The sequence below is a fragment of the Pleurodeles waltl genome, chromosome 1_1 (assembly GCF_031143425.1).
Source record: "Pleurodeles waltl isolate 20211129_DDA chromosome 1_1, aPleWal1.hap1.20221129, whole genome shotgun sequence".
NCBI lineage: Eukaryota > Metazoa > Chordata > Amphibia > Caudata > Salamandridae > Pleurodeles > Pleurodeles waltl.
The window spans coordinates 146,818,673-146,842,269 of NC_090436.1; the positions used below are offsets into that span (position 1 = coordinate 146,818,673).

The following is a 23,597-nucleotide window of genomic DNA, read 5'->3' on the forward strand; positions in this document are numbered from 1 at the left end:
GAGGATGCACGACCCGGAAACAGTTGCAGTTGCTGGCAGGAGCTGAAGATACAATGTTGCAGAAGTCATCTTTGCTTCTTTGCTGCAAATTGTAGAGTTCCTGAAGGGTTCAGCTGCGGTTCCGTCGGTAGAAGATGAAGTAAAGATTGCAGAGGATTCCTGTTGGAGTCTTGCAATCTGAATCTGAGGAAACACCCAGGAGAGAGACCCTAAATAGCCCTGAAAGGGGTATTGGCTAGCTACACAGGTAAGCACCTATCAGGGGAGGGCTCTGATGTCACCTGCTGGCACTGGCCACTCAGATTCTCCCAGAGTGCCCCACCACCTTGGAATCCAAGATGGCAAAACCCAGGGACACTCTGGAGGAGCTCTGGGCACACCCCTGGGGTGGTGATGGACAAGGGAGTGGTCACTCCCCTTTCCTTTGTCCAGTTTCGTACCTGTGCAGGGACTGGTGGTCCCTGAACTGGTGTAGACTGGATTATGCAAGGAGGGCACCATCTGTGCCCTTCAAAGCATTTCCAGAGGCTCTGGGAGGCTACCCCTCCCATGCCTGTAATACCTATTTCCAAAGGGAGAGGATGTAACACCCCTCTCCAAAGGAAATCCTTTGTTCTGCCCTCCTGGGCTTGAGCTGCTCAAGCAACAGGAGGGCAGACACCTGTCTGTGAGGTGGCAGTAGGTGGGGCTGCCTGGAAAACCTCAGAAAGCTGCTATGGCAGTTCTGGGGGTCCACTGTGGAGCCCCCAGAGTGCATGGAATTGTAAAAACAATACTAGAATCAGTATTGGGGTACAATTCCCAGATGTTAGACACCTTACATTGCCATATTCGGAGTTACAATTGTGAAAATGGACATAGGTATTGACCTATGTCCAGTTCACATGTAAAATGTCTTTCCCACACTCACGAAGTCTGGGGAAATGGTCCAGGACGACGTAGGGACACCTCTGAATGTGCAGGGTTGCCCTCACACACAGGTACTTTGCACCCAGCCTTCAGGGTTGGAAGGCCTAATATATGGGTGACTTATAAGTGACCCTGGTGTAGTGTAAATGGCTGTGAAAGGGTACATGCACCCTTTCAACAGGCTGCAATGGCAGTCCTGTAGAAGCCTTTGCATGGGCTCCCTATGGTTGGCAAAAGTAATGCTGCAGCCCATAGGGATCCCCTGGAACCCCAATGCCCTGAGTACTTAAGTACCATATACTAGGAACTTATAGGGGGGCACTAGTATGCCAATTTGGGATGAAATCCTGGGCTACAAGTATGTAGTGACAAATTTAGGAACGGAGAGAGCATAAGCACGGGGGTCCTGGTTAGCAGGATCTCAGTGACACAGTCAAGCATACCAACAAAACACTGACACATACTGACAAGTAGGCCACAAATCATAAGCACTAGGGTCCTGGCTAGCAGTGTCACAGTCAAACACACTGACGAACAGGCCAAAAATGGGGGTAACCATGCTAGAAAGAGGCTACTTTCTCACAAAGAAGACTATGGTGAAAGTGAATGTATAAATCTATCTAAGGAATAAGACAAAGTAAATGACGCTGCAAAGCCTAGTATGGGGATCCTACAATGTCATGGTATGCATTGAACTGCACTTATTTGAAGGCATGAGGATCACTGGTGCAATCTAGTGCTTTTCTTTCACACTCCTGACACCTTGTGAAAGGAGAGTGGTGCGTAGTTACATAGAGAATATTGCAGAAGGCAGACTGGAGCATGCTCTTCTTCATCACTGATGTGCTCATGGTCCTGTGTATCATGCAGGCTTCCTTTGTACAAGGAGACATCAGAGCCTCACAAAAAAACAACAGCAGCAGTAAGATATGACTGGTGTTCAAGTTTTCCTTTAACTTGGCTGCATGGAGCGGGCAAGCTCACAGTGAAGAGGCATTACAAAGGACAGTATGTGTGGTCTCCCAAACAACACACTGCAACAGCAGCACTGTCACTTCAGGTTTTATTTGTGGCAAGACTGAACATCATGAACAACACCACCAAAATACAAAAAGAGGCAAAGAGAAAATACACTTATGACCCACACACTGCACCTTTAACCAAAGAACACCCAGTGTACACACCACCACCAACCTACAGCTCAGAGACACAATGTGGTAGGGTGATACACACAGAACTTCACACAGCTCCAAAAATAACATAGGCAAAGTCCAATGCACTTTTTGGAAGGTTGCGATGGGAAACCCCAAATACTGCACCACCACAAAAGCAAGAAACACTTTCTAGAGTCGAACTAGTAAACATCATCCTAAGCTGGGGCAAAAGTGATGGACGCCATGTTCTGCCTTAAGAAAGGCCAGATATAGCACAATGTCTGCAATACCACCTGTGAGAACGTGTGCCCCTTAAATGTATACTCACCCTCTCTCTGCAGCAACTGCACATTTCTGATCTGTGGCCAGTAACTGGGCCATGCATAGGAAAAGGAACCTGTGCTGCTATGTTTTCACTGTGTATGAGAATAGGGGTGAGGCATAAAATACCTCCCTCTTCAAAATACCCTTGCAGATAACATATATACCTGCACCAGTCACTGGGTGTAGCAGCCAATGCACAAAGAGTGAAATATACTGAACCTGGGTATAGTGAGTTCTCACCTAACCTAGTTGCAGGCTGCTTCTTCACAATGGCAGACGTGACTGCTGGTGCTGTTGCACGTACAGTCTACAACTGTGCACATGACAAGCCCCGTGGCTGCCCCATCCTATGCCCAACTCTAAAGACCATTACGTGTGTTGTGTTTGCCTTTGGGCTGTTACAACTGCTGTGAGGAAACAGCGGTTGTGGCACGTCCACCCTGTATTGCAGGCTGGATAGATGTGCCCATGACGTAATGGGTGCAAGTTAATAAATTGGCCTAGGAAATTTCCTGCGTGGCCAGTGACTCAGTATCTGTGTCTTGAATTCATGGGGTGCGCTGCACTTACATACTGATGCACTGCACAGCACCACAAATTAACGACTAGGGAGCTGGTATCGCTTCCCACGCCCACCGTACCTGCATCGGCTGGTCCCTCCTTTCTTTCCCGGTCCCAGTGCTTTTCCTGCTGCTCTGCATCACGGGTTGCAGCATAGTGCTGCTGGCACGCATCCGCTCACCCGCTGTGTGCCCCCGCCCAGCTCCCTTCTTCATGCCAGGCCGCTGTTGTCTGCACCCCGGCCCTGCATTAGAGACTGGCAGTAGAACGACCTTCGGGGCGAGGCCTTGCAACGCCATCTGGTGGTTAGTTTTCAATACTGAGCCGAACGCGCTCCATTTTCAATGTGCTGTCAGGCCCAAGGTAAGTCTGCTCCGATGAGCACTGCCCCTTCTCCCATAACCATAGGGCTTCATGATGACGTGGATGACGGTGATAGTGATGAAGAGGAGGGAGCAGTCCACATTGTTCATGCAATGCAGCCAGGAGGATGCCCCGAAGGGCTCATACTGAGATGCACAGTGCTCCTGTCTGGTCACCAAGTACCAGCGGTGATTGACACAGGAGCATCCATTAACATTCTAGCACACTCGGTGCTGCAGACAATTCCAATACAGCCACAGCTACGATCCACCTCCACGCAAGTTTACGCTTTTGGATCTCCTACACCTTTACCACTGGCAGGAGGTTTTATGACCAATATATCTCATGAAGGGCAATCAACACGCACCAAAATATATTTGACCATGACTGGGTCTGGAATGCTGTTAAGCTGTAAAACATCGGAACAACTCCAGCTTGTATCTTTTACTTTCAGCGTACACCTGGGGAGTGCGGAAGGTATTCTGGCTGAGTATGAACATCTGTTTGAAGGGATATGATGTCTGATAGATCGCTCAATACATCTGCACATTGACAATTCTGTTCAGCTGAAATATCACCAAGTGGCTTTTCATTTGCGTCCAAGTTGAACTGCGGAAGGTGGAGCAAGCAGACATTACTGAAAAAGTGGAGGGCCCCACACCGTGGGTATCTCTGATCGTGATTGCCCGCAAACCCAAGCAGCCTGGCGAGGTCAGGATCTGTGTTGACATGCAGCTTCCCAATTTGGCCATCAAGAGAGAATGACATCTGACACCCATCGTAGATGACATTGTTACTGAGGTGGCTGGCTTGAAATGGTTCTCTAAAATGGATTTGCGAGCAGGATATCATCAACTGATGTTAGCTCCTGACTCAAGGGCCATCACTACCTTCTCTACCCATGTAGGCGTGAGGAGGTATAAATGCCTCAGTTTTGGGATATCCAGCGCAGCGGAGGTGTTTCAGGATGTCATTCAAGGGGTGCTTGCTAGCGATGACATTCTGGTACACGCACCCACCATTGAGCTGTGTCTTGACCGTCTGAGAGCCACTTTTAAGTGTCTTCAGGAAAATGGTCTCACTCTCTAGCATGACAAATATGCGTTCTTACAGAGAGAAGTGGCTTTCTTCGGTTATCGGTTTTCGGGAGGAGTCCTGCCAGATCCGGCTAAAGTACAAGACATTCAATCAGCATCAGCTCCCACCAATGCTTCAGGTGTTCGCAGTTACTTGGGAATGGTCAATTACTGCAGCCGTTTCATCAAGAATCTTACTGCTCTGACGGCACCTCTAAGAGAGCTTATCAAGTCCAATACCGTGTTGGAGTGGGGCCCCGAGCAGGAGGCATCTTTTCAGGCTACCAAGGCAGCTCTATCCGAACATACGACACTAGTGTATTTTGATCCTGAGAAGGAGTCAGAACTGTCGGTTGATGCAAGCCCTACTGGTCTTGGAGCTGTTTTATCTCAGAAGCAACGAGATGGAGGATGGGCTCCAGTGGCATATGCAAGCCGTGCGCTCACTGACACTGAGCAGCGGTATTCCCAGATAGAGAAAGAAGCTATTGCTGGCCACTGGGGCTGTCGCCATTTCCATTTGTTTTTATATGGACAGCCATTCACAGTCCACACTGATCATAAGCCCCTCATACCTCTTTTCAATGGACCCACATCTAAACCCTCTCCTAGGATTGAGAAGTGGATACTACTGCTACAAGACTATCGTTTCTCGGTAGTGTATCAGTCTGGCTCTCTGAACCCGCTGTTTACTTGTCTTGACATGCTAGGCCGGCCACTCCTCTAGAGATCTCTGATGCTGACGATGTGGAGGAATATGTGCGCTTGGTGGTTGAACGATCACGACCTCTGCCCATCTCCTTGGAGGAGATCAAAACAGACACAGCAGATGATGAGTGTCCTCAGCTGGTTATGTCTGCGATAACCTGGGGGAAATGGCATCACATTCTCCACAATGTGGCTTGTGGAACCGTTGAGGCCCATCTGACACTGTCCTCACTACACAAGATTCTACATGAACTGGCTGTATCACCGGATGGATGTGTGTTGAGGGGTCCTGAGGATTGTGGTTCCAGTCTCCCTAAAGCCTCAAGTGGTTGAAGTAGACGACTCATCCCACCAAGGGGTGGTTAAAACCCAGTCAAGGTTAAGGTGTAAGGTATGGCTTCCAAGGTTGGATGACAGATTGAATGAGTGGTTCGTCAATGCTCCATGTGCCCAGCTGTTGGTCTTGCAGAACCTCCCCCACCTATCCTCACGGAGACAATTTACCAAGTGCCTTGGTTTAAAGCCAGTGCAGATTTTGGTAGTACATGTTTGTAGTGATCAATGAGTTTTCCAAATATCCAGAAGTGGAAATTCTTGACTCTATCACTGCTTCCCAAACTATTCCTTGACTTGAAAAGGTAATGGCCACTCATGGGCTGTAATGGGCCACATTTCTCCAGCCAAGAGTTTGCCGACTTCCTGAAGTCTCGTGGCATTATTCACATAAACATCACTATGCGCTGGTCTCAGGCCAATGGAGAAGAGGAACGCTTCATGAGAATTCTCAAAAAGGTTTTGAGAATTGCCGTGTCCAATAGTCATAATGTGGATTGTGCGATATATACTTTTCTTCGTGAGTATCGTCTCACTCCTCATGTTCCAGGGTTCCACCGAGCACTTTATGCAGGAATCAGATGGTTGGGGACACCACCCCTCATGTGGGTGAATCACCACAAGTCATTGACAGAGCTGCAAAGGTGTTGTCTGAGAGAAGAATCAGGCACGAACAGCTGTCAAGGAAACTAATAGCTAAACGAAGAGAATTCCAGATTGGTGATCTTGTCCTGGCTAAGAACCGAAGGACAGGGAGTAAATTTATTTTTCTGTTTGAAAAAGATGCATGGGTTATAAGCACCATCAAAGGTACCATAGTGTCTGCTCATAAAGATCAGGAAAGCCTCACAAGGAACATTTCATTTTTCAAACTATTTAGGCAGCCGGATCTGGACATGGTAAACATGGATGAAGCCATGTCTGGGTATTGGGGTGACAATGGGGATTCCGGGGCTCCTGAAACTTCTGGTGGTGTTCTCATGGCACCTGGGCAGTCAATGGACAGTGCGATTCATCCTTCTCCACTTCGCTCAGAGGTGGGTCTACAGAGTGCTGAACAACCTGTATCACCTGTTTGGGAACCAAGTGAACTGACCACTGCTCCTGTGCAGCCGAGAGGAGGCGTGGAGAGATATCATTTATGTCCTCGACCACTGACTTCCACACTTTTATGAGGATTTGTACTAGTGTGAACTCTGAAATGTATTTATGCATCCTCTAATGCTCTGTGCTGATTTTGTTTTTTACCTCCCTCAGTGTTGTTTTGGGGCACCTTGTGTAAGCATGTATATATATATATATATATATATATATATACATATATATATATGGAAAATGTCACTTACCCAGTGTACATCTGTTCGTGGCATGTTGCGCTACAGATTCCTGCCATCTAGTGTTGGGCTCGGAGTGTTACAAGTTGTTTTTCTTCGAAGAAGTCTTTTCGAGTCACGGGACCGAGTGACTCCTCCCTTTCGGCTCCATTGCGCATGGGCATTGACTCCATCTGAGATTGTTTTCCCACAAAGGGTGAGGTAGGAGTTATTGAGGTAAGGATACTATAGGGGCCCATGCAATGGAGTAGATATGTATGTACATAGTGTGTAGTAAAGTAATATTCATTTACATATTTACAATTTACATGCAACTAAAACGGCTACAGGCTCCCGGGGAGGTGGGAGGGCGCATGTGAATCATGCCACGAACAGATGTACACTGGGTAAGTAACATTTTCCGTTCGATGGCATGTGTAGCTGCAGATACACAAGCTGTGCATAGACTACAAAGCAGTAATCGCCCCAAAAGCAGTGGTTAGCCTGTAGGAGTTGAAGTTGTCTGAAATAATGTTCTTAGTACAGCCTGTCCTACTGTGGCTTGTTGTGTTGCTAACACATCTACACAGTAATGCTTAGTAAATGTATGGGGCGTAGACCAGGTGGCTGCTTTACAAATCTCTGTCATTGGTATATTACCAAGAAAAAACATTGTGGCGCCTTTCTTTCTAGTGGAGTGTGCCCTTGGAGTAATGGGTAATTCTCTTTTAGCTTTAAGGTAGCAGGTCTGAATGCATTTGACTATCCATCTGGCAATGCCCTGTTTGGATATAGGGTTACCTGCATGCGGTTTTTGGAAAGCTACGAACAATTGTTTTGTTTTACAAAATTCTTTTGTTCTGTCAATGTAATGCATTAGCGCTCTTTTTATGTCTAATGTATGCAATGCCCTTTCTGCTACTGAGTCTGGCTGTGGAAAGAAGACTGGGAGTTCCACAGTTTGGGTTAGATGAAACGGTGATATGACCTTTGGTAAGAATTGTGGATTTGTACGGAGAACCACTTTATGTTTATGTATTTGTATAAAGGGTTCTTGAATAGTAAACCCCTGTATTTCGCTAACTCTTCGAAGTGAAGGGATGGCTATTAGAAAGGCTTGGGGGTATGATTCTTTTTAGACCCTTCCATAAAGGCTTTAATAACTGGGATTCTAAAAAGCGATTTTGAATGTTTAATCTGCAGATAAGCAGATTTTGCCGTGAGATGGATTTTAATGGAAGAGGAGGCTAGATTGGACTTTTGTAAGTGTAGTAAATAACTTACAATGTTTTGTGTGGAGGCGTTTAATGGCATAATTTGATTAGCCTGGCAGTAGCAGACAAACCTTTTCCATTTGTTAGCGTAACAATGTCTTGTTGTGGGTTTTCTTGCTTGTTTAATGACCTCCATACACTCTTTGGAAAGGTTTAAATATCCAAATTCTAAGACTTCAGGAGCCAGATTGCTAGGCTGAGCGATGCTGGATTCGGGTGTCTGATCTGTTGGTTGTGTTGTGTTAACAGATCTGGTCTGTTTGGTAGTTTGATGTGGGGTACCACAGATAGGTCCAACAGTGTGGTGTACCAGGGTTGGCGTGCCCACGTTGGTGCTATAAGTATTAGTTTGAGTTTGTTTTGACTCAGTTTGTTGACCAGATAAGGAATGAGCGGGAGAGAGGGAAAAGCGTATCCCTGACCAGCTGATCCATAGAGCATTGCCATTGGACTGAGGGTGTGGGTATCTGGACGCGAGGTTTTGGCATTTTGCATTTTCTTTTGTTGCAAACAGATCTATGTTTGGTGTCCCGCAGCGGTGGAAGTGATGTTGTAGAATCTGGGGATGTATTTCCCACTCGTGAGTTTGCTGGTGATCCCGACTGAGATTGTCGGCTAACTGATTGTAAATGCCTGGTATATATTGTGCTATTAGGCGAATGTTGTTGTGAATTGCCCAATGCCAAATTTTTTGTGCTAAGAGACACAGCTGTGAAGAGTCTGTCCCCCCCTGTTTGCTTAGATAATACATTGTTGTCATATTGACTGTTTTGACAAGAATGTTTTTGTGGGCTAGAAGGGGTTGAAAGGCTTTTAGTGCTAGAAAGACTGTTAACAGTTCTAAGTGATTTATGTGGAGTTGTTTTTGCTGATTGTCCCACTGACCTTGTATGCTGTGATTGTTGAGGTGTGCTCCCCACTGAATCATGGATGCGTCTGTTGTGATAATGGCGTGAGGCACTGGGTCTTGAAAAGGCCGCCCCTTGTTTAAATTTACAGGGTTCCACCATTGAAGCGAAGAGTGTGTTTGGCGGTCTATCAACACTAGATCTTGAAGTTGACCCTGTGCCTGCGTCCATTGTTTTGCTAGGCACTGTTGTAAGGGCCGCATGTTCAGCCTTGCGTTTGGGACAATAGCTATGCATGAGGACATCATGCCTAGTAGTTTCATCACAAACCTGACCGTGTAGTGTTGGTTTGCTTGCATGCTTGATTTTATATTTTGAAACGACTGAACTCTTTGTGGACTTGGAGTGGCAGTTGCTCTTTGTGTGTTGAGTGTTGATCCCAAGTATTGTTGTATTTGGGATGGTTGTAAACGAGATTTTTGGTAATTTATAGAAACCCCTAGCTTGTGTAGAGTATCTAGTACGTATTGCGTGTGAACGTGACATTGTCGTTGAGTGTTGGCTTTTATTAGCCAATCATCAAGATATGGGAATACGTGCATGTGATGTCTCCTTATATGAGCTGCTACTATGGCTAGGCATTTTGTAAATACCCTGGGGGATGTTGTTATTCCGAACGGCAACACCTTGAATTGGTAATGTTTGCCTTGTATTACAAACCTGAGGTACTTCCTGTGAGATGGATGGATGGGTATGTGAAAATACGCATCCTTGAGATCCAGTGTTGTCATGTATTCCCCTTGTTTTAGTAAGGGGACTACGTCCTAAAGTGTTACCATGTGGAAAAGATCTGATTTGATGAAGAGATTCAGTGTTCTGAGATCTAAGATAGGCCTCCCCGTTTTGTCTTTTTTTGGGATAAGGAAATACAGGGAGTAAACGCCTGTTCCTATCTGGTGATAGGGTACTAGCTCTATGGCTTGTTTTGCTAGCAGTGCTTGGACCTCTATTTGTAATAGGTCTAAGTGTTGTTGAGACATTTTGTGCGGCTTTGGGGGAACATCTGGAGGGAATGTTGTGAACTCTATGCAGTAACCATGTTGAATAATTGATAGGACCCACGTGTCTGTGGTAATGTGTGTCCAATTGTGGTTGTATTTGGTTAATCTACCCCCCACCAGTGATACGTGTTGGGGAAGTGTGACATTGAAGTCACTGCTTGCTAGGGCTTGGCTTGGAAGGCTGGAATTTCCCTCTTTCTCTTGGGAACTGTCCTCTGTAGGAACTACGAAACCCCCCTCTCTGGTACTGAGACTGGTAGGTGGGTTTTGTTTGGGAGGTGGATGGTTCTGATGGCTGTTGTCTAAACCCTCCCCTAAACTGTGGTTTCCTAAATGTCCCTCTGTATTGTGAGGAGTAGAGCGCGCCCATGGCTTTGGCCGTGTCTGTGTCTTTTTTCATTTTTCCGATTGCGGTATCTACTTCCGGCCCGAATAGCTGATGTTGGTAAACGGCATATTCAATACCGCCTGGTTTAAACCCAGAACTTTGCAGCCATGCATGCCTTCCAATTTTTAATGCTGTATTGACAGTCCGTGCTGCTGTATCAGCAGAGTCTAGGGCAGACCGGATTTGGTTGTTTGATATGGCCTGTCCTTCTTCGACCACTTGTTGGGCACGTTTTTGGTGTTCTTTGGGCAAGTGCTGGATGATGTCTTGCATCTCGTCCCAGTGCGCCCTGTCGTAGCGGGCAAGTAGGGCTTGTGTGTTGGCAATTCGCCACTGATTGGCTGCCTGTGATGCCACTCTTTTCCCTGCTGCATCGAATTTTCGACTTTCCTTATCAGGGGGTGGCGCATCTCCTGAAGATTGTGAATTTGCCTGTTTCCTTGCAGCCCCCACAACCACTGAGTCCGGAGGGAGCTGTTGAGTAATCAACACTGGGTCTGACGGGGGCGGTTTATATTTCTTTTCGACCCTTGGCGTGACGGCTCTCCCTTTTACAGGTTCTTGGAAGACCTGTTGTGCGTGTTTAAGCATGCTCGGTAACATTGGTAAACTTTGGTACGATGCATGCGTGGATGCCAGAATGTTAAAGAGGAAGTCATCCTCCACCGGTTCTGAGTGCATTGTTACGTTGTGGAATGTTGCTGCTCTGGCCAGTACCTGCGTGTAGGACGTACTGTCCTCTGGCAGTGAAGGTTTTGTTGGATAGCACTCTGGGCTGTTGTCTGATATAGGTGGGTCATATAGATCCCAGGGGTCCGCATCATCTTGAGTCATCCCAGTATGTGTGGGTGACTGTGCTATTGGTGTACCCACTGGTGACAGCTGTGGTGATTGCAGTGGGGATGTTTGTGATGAGAAATGTGGTGGTGGTGACTTTTCTCTAACCACTTTGGCTTTTGGTTGCATCTCAGTCTCGTGAAAAGCCAGTTTTCTGTTTGACTTGAGCGGAGGGACGGTTTGTATCTTCCCTGTGTCTTTCTGGATTTGTAACCTTTGCTGTGTTTGGTCATGTTCTTCTAAATCCAGTTCCTGCTCAAATCTGTGCCTTTCTTTGAGCTGCAGGGAAAGCCCTTGTTCTTCAGTGTAGGAAGAACGTTTCGGCTCCGAAGCCGGTTTTGTCAGTACCGAAATTCCCATCGCTATTGTCTTTTTTCGGTTCCGATAAGCTCTTTTGAGGCTTGTTCGACTCGATTACTCGATGCTGACTCTTTTCAGTGCCGTTTTTTTCAACCGGAGTCGGATGTCTTCGGCAAATCTTTGGCCTTTTTCGGTGCCGATGTTACTTGGTCACCTTCTTTTCTGTGGGTTGAGCCATGGCCTTCTGGCAGTTGCGTCCCCGTGGCCTTTAGTTTTTTGGTGTGACCTTGGGTGTGGGACGGGGCAGGTGTACTCACTTTTTGCGCCGCCGTCGAAGGTCGATCACTGTCGGATTCATCCGAGTCCCATCCCTGAATGGATATCCGCATCTCTTCTTCCTCGACGTCGAGATGTTGTTTCGACTTCGACGCCATCTGTAGTCGTCTTGTGCGTCGATTACTTAAGTTCTTCTTGGATCGAAACGCTCGGCAGGCCTCACGTGTATCCTCTCTGTGTTCGGCCGATAAACACAGGTTACAGACCCGATGCTGGTCTGTATAAGGATACTTGGCGTGACACTTGGGACAGAAACGGAAGGGGGTCCGGTCCATTAGTCTTCGACGACAGGTGTGGTCGGGCCGACCAGGCCTTGGTGAAGTGCGGAAGCCCCAAAGGGCCGCCGAAGCGGTCTGGTTGTCGGTGCCGATGTGATGAAACTAAACAGGTAACGAACGTAAAGAATACCAACAAATTTTGATGATTTTCTAAGTTTCCCGATTCGAATTACGGAGCGAAGATGAACACGTCCGAACCCGATGGCGGAAAGAAAACAATCTAATATGGAGTTGACGCCCATGCGCAATGGAGCCGAAAGGGAGGAGTCACTCGGTCCCGTGACTCGAAAAGACTTCTTCGAAGAAAAACAACTTGTAACACTCCAAGCCCAACACTAGATGGCAGGAACAGTACACAGCATGTGTATCTACAGCTACACATGCCATCGAACATATATATATATATATATATATATATATATATATATATATATATATATATATATATATATATATTATTTTGTGTTTCTTTTGGGTTAAGGAGGAATTTTGTGGTTTCCTTTGGGCTGTTACAACTGCTGAGAGGAAACAGGGGCTGTGGCACGTCCACCCTGTATTGCAGGCTGGATAGATGTGCCCAAGACGTAAAGGGTGCAGGTTAATAAATTGGCCCGGGAAGTTTCCCGCGTGGCCAGTGACTCAGTATCTATGTCCTGAATTCATGGTGTGCGGTGTTCTTACATACTGATGCGCTGCGCAACACCACAACATGGTCACCACGCTGCAGCGGCGAGCGATCGGCACAGCGTGGCGTGCACCACATGTGAATGTGTGGCACTGCAGATGCGCGAGCCGAGCCTCTGTCTCCAAAGGAGCATTTTAATAATGGCTTGCAGCCTGTGGACAGTGCTGGCCACGGGTAGCGTGCTATTATTAAAACGCCCCACGCACAGTCTCAGAGACTGTGCGTGGTGCGTGGCACTGACTGCGTGCTATGTAAAATAACTGGTCCCAGAGTCAGAGGCAGCCTCTATTGTACTCAGGGGCCCCCTGGAGCTCAGTCTTCCTCTCCCCGCAGCACAGGGGCTGTTGTGGCCAATGTTACACCACTGTAGATGTGGGGTTAGCTATAGAGAATCTATAGATTCTTACTTGTTGATATTTTGGTCCCAATATTGTGACTACACTGTGGATTTTAGATGAACACTTTCTATCGCTATCTCGGCTTCTTAAGTCCCAAGGCCCTTTAAAGACAGGCACCTTGGAGCCAGGCTGCAGGTGAAGTCCACGCCACTGAGGTGAGAGAACCAGGCACAGTGATATCCAAGCCCTAGTTTCCAGGTAGCCACATTCCCAGCACAGATACTGTGGCATCTAGGGGCAGTGTTGCAGAATCTTTCTCTCTCCCCCCTTTCCTCCACTTTGTGGTTGAAAAGTGTAATCCATGCAGTTTAAGCAGCTCTGTCAAGTAACACACAACAGCAGCCCCCTTCATCAGTGCTGCTAGATGTGTTGTAGAGTTCTCTCAGTGGTTGCTGCCTGTTTCACCATTGTACTTGCAGAGCCTGTAGGTGTTTCATCGCATTGTGTCCCCCACTCACTAACTGCAGACTGGTTACTAATGAATATATTGTGTGATTTAATAGATTTCAAAATATAAAGCCATTTTTTTTATTCTATATGAATTAAGTTGAATCTGTTGTTTTTAGATTTATATCTACAGGGCAATGTTTACCTTCTGCTGTCCATAATCCAAAGATTGCGACTCTGCATTGTATCCGTCATATTTCTGCATTATATTATGTATTTCATCGGCCTTTTTGCTTGGTCCCTGTGGAAAACAAAGCACAAACATATTTCATAACATTTAGCACATTCCAAAGTCATTTAACCACAGCTCCTGTCCTTATGATGATCTGTATTTAACAAAATATTAATAAGTGGCTCAGTAGTGTGTGTTCCATGTCATATGCTGATCTGCCATAATATGGCAGCTTAAATATTGAGGACCAAACTATTATGAAGGTAGAATTGTGTAGGTGAGGTTAGAGGTGCTATTTTTAACATACCTTGGACAGGCTTACATAAACATAACTGCACGATATTTGGTCCTCGATATTTAGGCAACAATTTTCTGGCACAGCAATACATTCCATATATTATGCAGGTACTATTTCAGTGGTGATAACACAATGTTTGTGGCCCCCTGCAACATTTGGTGGGGGACCTGAGAGTCTTGCCACCTGTGTCATAAGTGGTACATTGTACGTGTGTAATCTCTCCCCTCCCAAGGACATACCCTAAGTTTTAATGAAGCAGGTCTTCCAACTAATATTTTGTACCGCATTAAGGGAAATTGCAAGACCACTTAAAATCATTCCCCAGAGGTAGCACTGAGTTTTCTCGCCAAGTGTTTTTTTTTTTTGGGAACATTAGTGACAAATTATGTATTTAACGTGCACTGAGGCAGTAACATTTTCTAAACATCACAGGATTAAAAAACAATTTATAGAAAATGATTCTAAAAACTAAACTGCATTTTAAAGCAAAATACCTCTTTAACATTGGCAAGAGCAGGTGTTGTCATCCTCCATAAATAAACCGACGCAATCTCTTACATGCCAAGTAAAATATACTGCCAGTTTCCCAATCCCAGTCTGTTTACAGGTGTTGCTAATGTCTTCATGCATGAAATCAGACATTGGCAGTATCCCCATTCAATGTATTGCCAGTTTGCTTAGACTCAGTAGCAGCTTTTCCCAAGTCCCATTAGTCCAGATTGCATATTATTATATTGAAACGGTGGACAGTAGATCCCCAAGAGTTAGGAAAGAGTCAAGAGTTAGGATAGCAGGTTTTTTTCCTTTATATGTACAGACTTCTCATTCATTGTGTAACATACATTATGTTTTATTCTAGTAAAAGAAATTGCAGCCCTACGGTCTGTGTTAAAAAAAGTGCTCAGATGGGCCACTGGGCATGTGTGCCCACTTTGTGCAGTGCTAGGGCACGTTGGTATTTCAGAAGAGGTTGCCGATGCTTACAGTACCCCTTCTGTAATACAGATTGTGCCAGCTATATATGTGGACACAAACTCAACACGGTATATCCTTACTTGCATACGGGTGTGGATCCATGCTGTGAGTGTTGAAGGTGCCTTTGTGTCCATGCCACAATTACAGAGGCAGGCAAAGAGAACGTCTGACTAACTGTGAGTCACATAGTGGGAGCTTCTAAGAAGGAAAACGGGTACCCTGGATCCCTCAGCCATCTCCTTCAGGGGGGGTGCAGTCACTCACCTCACTTGCCTGTGGGGATTGTCTGCCCTCCTTTAATTGTGAGCCTAGGTTGTTGCATGCAGAATGAAAGGCAGCTTCAAACAGCTGAGCCACATTTCACCAATGCACTGTTACCAGTGCAGGCCCCTGTTCAACCTTGTACTGGTAACTGTGTTTACTGTGTTTGCTGTGTTTGCTGTGATACAACGCACATACGTAAAGGTGCGCTGTGCCACAAAGTGAGAGAGCGTGCCATATCCATAGTAAGGTCCCAGTTCTCTATTATAGGAAATTAAATTAACAAACACCCTTCCTCCTTGCAGATAGCCCATCAGAATGGAACCGACTTTAAAGTCTTTCTACTTCTTTTACTAGGAATCAACTGCTGCTGTGATGCATGCTGGGAATGTGATGTGATGCAGTTACCTTAAAGAGAAGTGAAGGTTCTTATGACTATGGGAAGAGTTTTGTTTCATTTTTTTATCTTTGGAAAGACCACAATAGACATGTTGGGAGCAGAAATGTTGCTGTGTGCATTTTATGTCCATTTTGATTTTTGGGGTTTTAATATAAAACTTAAGATTCCATATTGTTAAAAGATCAAAATTAGAAAGGAAATGTTGCCTCTACGTAGTCATTGTTGTTTCATGGATAGAGTAATTTCTCCCAGTTGTGTTCCAAAATCCTGAATATGTGTGGGATTTTTTAATATGTATGCACATTAACGAAGATGCTATAACGGAGAACCAGAGGTATTTAACTTGAAACTATGATAACAATAAATACATATATATATATATATATGTATGTGTTTGTGTATATGTGTATATATATATATATATATATATATATATTTATATAATTGTTAGTTCACTGTTGGGATGTTGGAATTATCCCAACTGACTGACCTTGTCCAAATTCAATCTTGTTATATTACTAAACCATCTTACTGATAGTAATACAAAGGCAATATAATACTGACTGATATTATTTGTCTGGTACACTCTAAAACTACACAACCACACATCAATCAATCAATCACTCAGTCAATCAGAAGCATTTGTATAGCACTCAGCTGTTTCAGCAGAACATCCTAGTGCTCAAAGCAGCGACTGAGAAAGTACCGGATAATCAAGCCCTAATCTTGAAGAAAGAGCTACGTTTTTAGCTCATTTTTACAGCTGTAAACAGACTGAGCCGTGCGAAGTTTGAGCGGTGAGATATTTCAAACCTTCGCTATCAGCACAGCAAATAAACTACCTCCCCACCAAACTTTGGCATAACTGGGGATTCACATAAGCCGGAGGTTACTGGACCTCAGCGTTCTCACTTGGTACAGGCCAAGTCTGTTCCTCAAATAGAGAGGGCCTTTGCCCTTGAGGGCTCGAAAGGCCAAAGTGAGGGCCTTAAATGTGATCCTTTCACCACAGGGAGCCAGTGCAGCTGCTTTAAGTGAGGTAAATATGTTGGCATGAAGAGACTCTCTGAATCAGCCTATCTGCAGCATTCTAAATGATCTGGAGTTTGTGGGTCAGAAAAGCTTGCAAACCCAGATAAAGGCACAGTCTAGTCTCTACATCACAAGTCCATGGACCACAATTTTGCGCATCTCCTCCGGGACCAGACGTATCAGCTTCCTGATAGATCTGAGTTTCTGAAAGTAGCTCGAGGAGATCTGTCTAATTTGGGACATGAGGCAGGCATGTCCAAGATGGCACCTGTGTGGTAGTGAATTTACGGAGCTCCGCCGCCTACTGTGCTATCAACGGAGGAAGAGGAGTGCTCTTTCCTCTCCACAACTCACCGGGAAAGCGCCAAGAACACAGGCAACAGGCGTATGGGCAGGCCGTGGCTGCAAAGCTGGCGACTGCAGACTGCAACTGCTCAGGGGCCTGAAGCGCAAAAACAAAGATGGCGGCTATAGTAGGGTGTGATTGGGCATAAGAAACAGCACCGACTACCTGTGGCCCTCACAGATCTTTCCTACCCGACTAACAGAGTAAGCAGCCCTAGGACTTGGCCCAGCCACTAGCTGCTGTACCTGTGGGCTCATTTTGGTAGCCCAACTCTGCAGCGGGCCCTGCTTCAAGGGTTTGGTATCCTGAAGCAGACACTGAGAGCATGGAGTGGTCTATCCACACGGAAGCAACTGGCACCGCCAGCTTTGAGAATCCTCTAACAGCCTGACTCCTCAAGGCAATCCCTCTGACTCAGCCCGCTCTGGTGGTGACATGCACCCCTACGCCCCCGCAGTTGTTTGGCATAGCTGGGGCCTAGCGGGACCACGATAGGCCGCAAGGCCTGAAGATCAGAGGTAAGAAGGGGCCATTTTGGGAACAATACTCATGCCATGGCGCTCTGTGATGGCCAGAGGGCCACACTTCCTGGCGCTTACTGGTAGAGCTGCTTCCAGACACCCACCTGATTGCTTCACGCACCCGACTGTCCTTCTGGCACTCAACGGTGGCTCTTGTCTGCACCGGGGGAGTCCAACCCATCTGACTGCTGACAGCTGTGAGCCAATACTTGACGGTAGACTTTCGCTCACTGTGGGGATAGTCCACCAGACATTCCACAGATGTAAGAGATCCGCACACTAGGGAGGCCATGCCATCCGCGCACTACAAAGCGCCAACACATCATGCACTAGTTGGGTCTCCTGGTTGTTGGTGACATTTCTGCCTTGATCTTGCCTACTGTGACCTTCCTTCACTTTTAGTGGGCTCTCTGGGGTTTCTGCTTAATGGCGTGCAACGTACGCTTTAGATAAAGACAAATCACTGCACATACAACAACTAAGGGACGTTACCCCCATGGTGTTGCCTTTCTTGACTTCCTGCAGCTACCTGGGGTGATCATGGCTGCTCACCAAGGCAACAAAAGAGACAACCCCATTAAAGACTTGCTGACTAAGCCCACAGCTAAAAATCCAGATCGACACAGGAATACCTCCCCACCGGCATCCTCTTCAGCGAATGGGGCCACCTCCAACTATATGGGCGAGGATGCCCGGACACCCAGGCCTTTTTGCAGAACCTCTTTGGCACTCTGAGAGAAGATATTGCGGACCTCAATCAGGAAATGTTGACAGATGTCAAGGAGCCTAAACAAGATATCGGAGAACTGGGGCAGAGAGTCAGCACCCTTCAACAGGTCCTTGACTCGCATGAGTAGGAACTTGATGCACATCGATGTGAATTGCTGGAGCTCCAGGATAGGAACACACTGAACGGCACTATCAGCTGGAAGACGTTAAAAAGAGCTCTTGGCACTCCAATATAAGGATAAAAGAAGTCCCTCTCCAGGCAGACTCAGGAAAACTGGAAGATTATCACCTTAGCCTATTCTGTCATGCAGCACCAGATCTTGCTGAAAAGGACTTTATACTGGACCGCCCACACAGGGCAGGCTTCCCTGCTAAATTCCCTGCCCCAAGACATTCTGACTTGTCTCCACTGTTATAAGCAAAAGGAAGCTATAGTGGCCCCTTTTTGGGGTAGAAACGCCTTTGGCTGTGAAGGCACAAAGGGCTGGTTATATCAGGACTTATCCTCCATCACCCTGCAACGCCGCAGACTGCTGAGGCCTGTCACAGAATTCTTGCAAGAACTAGGGATTCGCTATTTCGTCTTACGTTTGTATGGAATAACGAGACACGGAGTGTGTACACTCTGGAGGAAGCCAATGCCTTGTTAGACAAAGACAAGCCACAAGATGCTGACAACACTCAATTCCGACACCCCCCCCGGAGCCCGTCCCTCTCCTCATGTGGCTCACGGCATTCCCAGGACTGAAGACAAAATGGCCTCACAAATCTACAGAGACGAAAAGCCGCAAGGAGAGGGCAGCCCTTACATCCTAACTTCAGTACCAGGAGACCACTTCTGAACCCGAAAACAACTAAAGGACAGACCTCTTGATATGCATCAGCCCTAGGGACCCTACTCTGATACACACTAGATTGAACGCTCTCCTGATTTAGTGTGGGATAAGCTCGGAAATCCTGCTATGCCACACTGGGGTTTACCATTCTCAGCAGGGGAGCTCCACACACACCTCAACTGATGCACAGATGATTCTGGAAGCGACAACATGGACCCCATCTATGGAGATTATTGTGTTCCCAGAAGGGGAACACTTCAGTTATGTTGTTTGTTCTTCTTTGTTCTACTTCTCCTTTGCCTACCCTCCCACCTGGCGCCTTGCGTACAGATACACTTACACATGCCCATGACACACTTTTTAAATGACCAGTGCTGCAGCTGGTGCACCCCTGCAAGTCTTCCCCCAGCATGCTCCTCCATTCTTTGACGAACAGCAAAGCGCCTGGCACTCCGCTCCATGCTACAGGAACTCAATTGCGATAGCTGCCTTAAGGCAGACTGGAGGCGCTTGCGATCCCAGCGGTTTGATCATCAGTACTTCTTGTCCTGTACGGGGAAGAGGGCAGGGGTAGCGATCTTACAGGCCACACACTTTTCCGGAAAGGTAGTTCATACGCAAACTAGTATACCCGGTAGGCTTCTGTCTCTGTGCATTGCATGGAAGCCTACACTTTTACACTATCTAATATATATGCACCAAATGAACACCAAGAGGCTTTCATCCGTGAAGCCGTGGGACGGGTGATGGCCACCACTGATGCCATCATCTTGATTGGTGGAGACTATAACCTGTTTCTGTCTGGATAGGTCAGTCTAGAGGGTAGGACAGAGTGGGGCTCTTACATCACCCGGCCGGCTAGACAACTATGGGCTCACAGACATATGGCGCATGCGACACCCCATTGTGAAGGATTATACTTTTTTCTCAGCAGCCCACCAGACCTGTGCTAGGATAGACTTCTTCCTTACATCCCCGCACCTCTCTGCATCCACTACGATGGTCGATATAGGCGTGGCCGCCCTTTCAGCTCATTCTCCTGTCTGCATCACACTTCACTTGCCAGGTCTCACACCCTAACACCGCACTTGGGACCTCAATCACAAACTTTTAACATACAAATCCACTGTCATTGAGGTAAAGGATGCCATACGGGATTCTTTGATATTAATGATACTACTGACATTTCCATAGCATTGCTATGGGACACCCTAAAGGCGGTGATTCGGGCTATCTCATAGCTATTGTAACCTGACTCAATTAGGATAGAAGGGATAAATGGACTTGCTTAGATGGACGGGTGAAGAAGTTAGAGGAGGCACACAAGTAAAATGCCAGCTCACAACGACATGTAAACAATTTAAGGCCTTAGATATGGATAGGGCAGAGTATGCCCTTTTCCTTACCAAGCACAAATATTACGCAGGGGGGCAACAAAGCAGGGTACCAAGCTACACCAAGACAAGCAAACTGCTTGGGCCTTCGAGCACTTCCATGCCCCCGTATATTCAGTGGAGGAGCTTGAGAGGTAAGATGCTGAGTTTTACTTGGCACAAGTACCTTTGCACCGTATCCCTCACGACTCAACCGAGACATCCCCACTGATGAGGTGTTGGCGGCTATTTTTTTATTTCAGCCAGACAGCGCCCCCAGTCACAATGGCTACACTTCTGACTTCTATCAAATATTTGCAGCGCCCCCTAGCTCCTCTCCTCACCCGTCTATATACTCATTCAGCACTACCGGCTCTCTTACAGATACCATGAAGATGGCTACTATTACAGTGTTCCATAAACAGGGTAAGAATCCAGCACACTGCTTGTTCTGCTGCCTGCTGCCCGATTTCCTTATTGAATTTTGGTGCCAAGATTTGTACTACCATACTGGCAGCTCACCTTAACCCCTCTGAGCAGAGTCTGGTGGATCCTGACCAGTCAGGGTTTACTCCTGAAAGGGGCTGTAGTGATAACACCAAATGCCTCTGTCATCTACCAGATAAAACCCAGCGCTCCTGAATACCTGCCCTTCTATTGTCGGCCGATGGTCAGAAGGTATTTGACCGTGTACACTGGCCATATTTTCACTTAGTGCTAAATAAAATAGGTCTTGGTCAGCGGTTCCGTCGCTGGATCTGGTGTAGTTACATGGGCCCCCAGGCGGCCCTTCGGTTAGTGGACTGATGTCCCCACCATTTGACATCACCAGAGGCACTCGTCAGGGCTGCCCCCTATTGCCTTCTGCATGGGGCCCTTTGCAGAACGAATCTGCAGAAACCTCACTATAACAGGTATAATCATGGGTGGGAGGGAACACAGCTTGCTCTCTATGCAGATGATGTTATGATAGTTCCCACACATCCAACCACTTAATTACCCCCACTGATGAGTGAGCTAGAGGCTTTTGTGGAAGCCCCAAGGTTCAAAGTCAGCTTACAGAAACACTTAACCTCATGTCCCAAAGTCTGAACAACTCACATTTGCACGCCTCTTGCCTTTTACATTGGCTACCCAAGGGATGGTATACTTGGGCCTCCATATTCACTCTATACTGGCACGCACCATTGAAAGCAACTATGCAGTGCTCCTATTCACTGTAGGGTCTGATCTCCTTTCCTGGAAAGGCTACACTCCTTCCTGGCTGGGATGGCTTGCGGTGGTTAAAATGACCCTAGTGCCCAAGATACTGTACATCATGCAAACACTGACATTGAAGTCCATGATACAAGTCTTGAGCAAAGTGCAACACCTTATGGAGGAATTCATTTGGGCAGGTAAGAAGTATCACATGGCGAAAAAAACAGCCATATTTGTCCCCAGCTCAGGGTGGCCTGAGTATCTCACAACTCACACAATACTGCCAAGCAGCCCAACTCTGTTATTTAGTGGAGTGGGCCAGACCCTGCTTGGAGAAGCACTAGTGCTTTATCGATTAGGTGGGGACCATATCTGGAAGGTGCCCTGGCTGCCAAAACCCCATAGACCACCAGCGGTGTTATTTACCCTGTGCTTAGAGTGACGATGGGTACCTGGGACAGGGTACAGCTACCGAAGAATCTATCTACCCGTATCTCACCCCAATAATAGGGAACCCTGACTTTCCTCCTGCATGACAAGGAACTGCATTCGTACAATGGCAGCAGGCCAACGTCAAAATGATAGGAGATGTCTTTGACCAAGATGGGCTTATGGGCTTTGCACAGATTCAGATTGACAAAGCCATCCCCCCAACTGCACACTGACAATATGTAGCAATCCGCGACTGGGTTACCCAACCGACCATACAGCCACACATTAGTGGACCCCTACTGCCCAACTCATCCGACATACAGATAAACACCTTTTCTCCAACATCTATACTTTTCTCAATGTGCCGCTGTCCCACGTCAAATTGCCAGCACAGCAACAACAGGAAAAGGAATGTGAAAGATCCTTTACTTCTAAAGAATGGTCAGACATACTGTGACGAGCCCAGGCCTCTGCTGCCAGTATCTCGGGCAAAGAGGCACTCCTCATGCTTGCAAACTACTGGTATTACACTCCGGCCTGAATGGCTCAGTGGAAGCAGGGCGGGGATGCACATTGCTGCAGAGACTGTGGACAGATGGGCACTTTGACTCACCTCCTTTGATATTGCCCTAAGCTGCAACAATACTGGGTTAGTGTCCTAGCTGCTACCGATAAGATGTATGACACTGACCTCCCCAGGTTCCTGAACCTCTCAGTTCAGATCTCTCAAAGGCTTCCAAGGTAAGGATCAGGCATTGTGAATGCTTTACCTACTGGGGGGGGGTCACTATGCAAACCGTGTCGGCACTTCCGACTTCCCCTCTCTCTCTTCGTGTGGTCGACCGCCCACCCCTTTTGCTACCTTTCCTTTACATCCTTATCTTGCCTTCTATTGTCCTTCACTGGCCAGTGGATGTAGGTGAGATGTTGTTGTCATGTTCTTTTTCAAAACTAATAAAGCAGATTTAGGGGGTGATTCTTACTTTGGCGGGCGGCGGAGGCCGCCAGCCAAAGTACCCCCGCCAGAACACCGCTGTGCGGTCAGAAGACCGCCGCGGTGATTCTGGCTTTCCCGCTGGGCTGGCGGGCGACCGCCAGAAGGCCGCCCGCCAGCCCAGCGGGAAAGCGCCTTCAACGAGGAAGCCGGCTCCGAATGGAGCCGGCGGAGTTGAAGGCGTGCGACGGGTGCAGTAGCACCCGTCGCGAATTTCAGTGTCTGCAAAGCAGACACTGAAAATCTTTGTGGGGCCCTGTTTGGGGGCCCCTGCAGTGCCCATGCCACTGGCATGGGAACTGCAGGGGCCCCCAGGGGCCCCACGATGCCCGTTACAGCCAGCCTCTTCCTGGCGGTGTAAACCGCCAGGAACAGGCTGGCGGTAAGGGGGTCGGAATCCCCATGGCGGCGCAGCAAGCTGCGCCGCCATGGAGG

At 47.2% G+C, this 23,597-nt stretch overlaps 1 protein-coding gene across 1 annotated transcript in view; it reads right to left on the reverse strand.

Annotated features, from left to right (window-relative positions):
- The window catches only part of LOC138277681 (tetraspanin-36-like), a 133,136-nt gene that overhangs the window by 46,360 nt on the left and 63,179 nt on the right, over positions 1 to 23,597 (reverse strand). Inside the window, exon 4 of the mRNA XM_069219232.1 lies at positions 13,739 to 13,834. Within this exon, the coding sequence (XP_069075333.1) occupies positions 13,739 to 13,834 (96 nt within the window). The remainder of the gene's footprint in view (positions 1 to 13,738; positions 13,835 to 23,597) is intronic.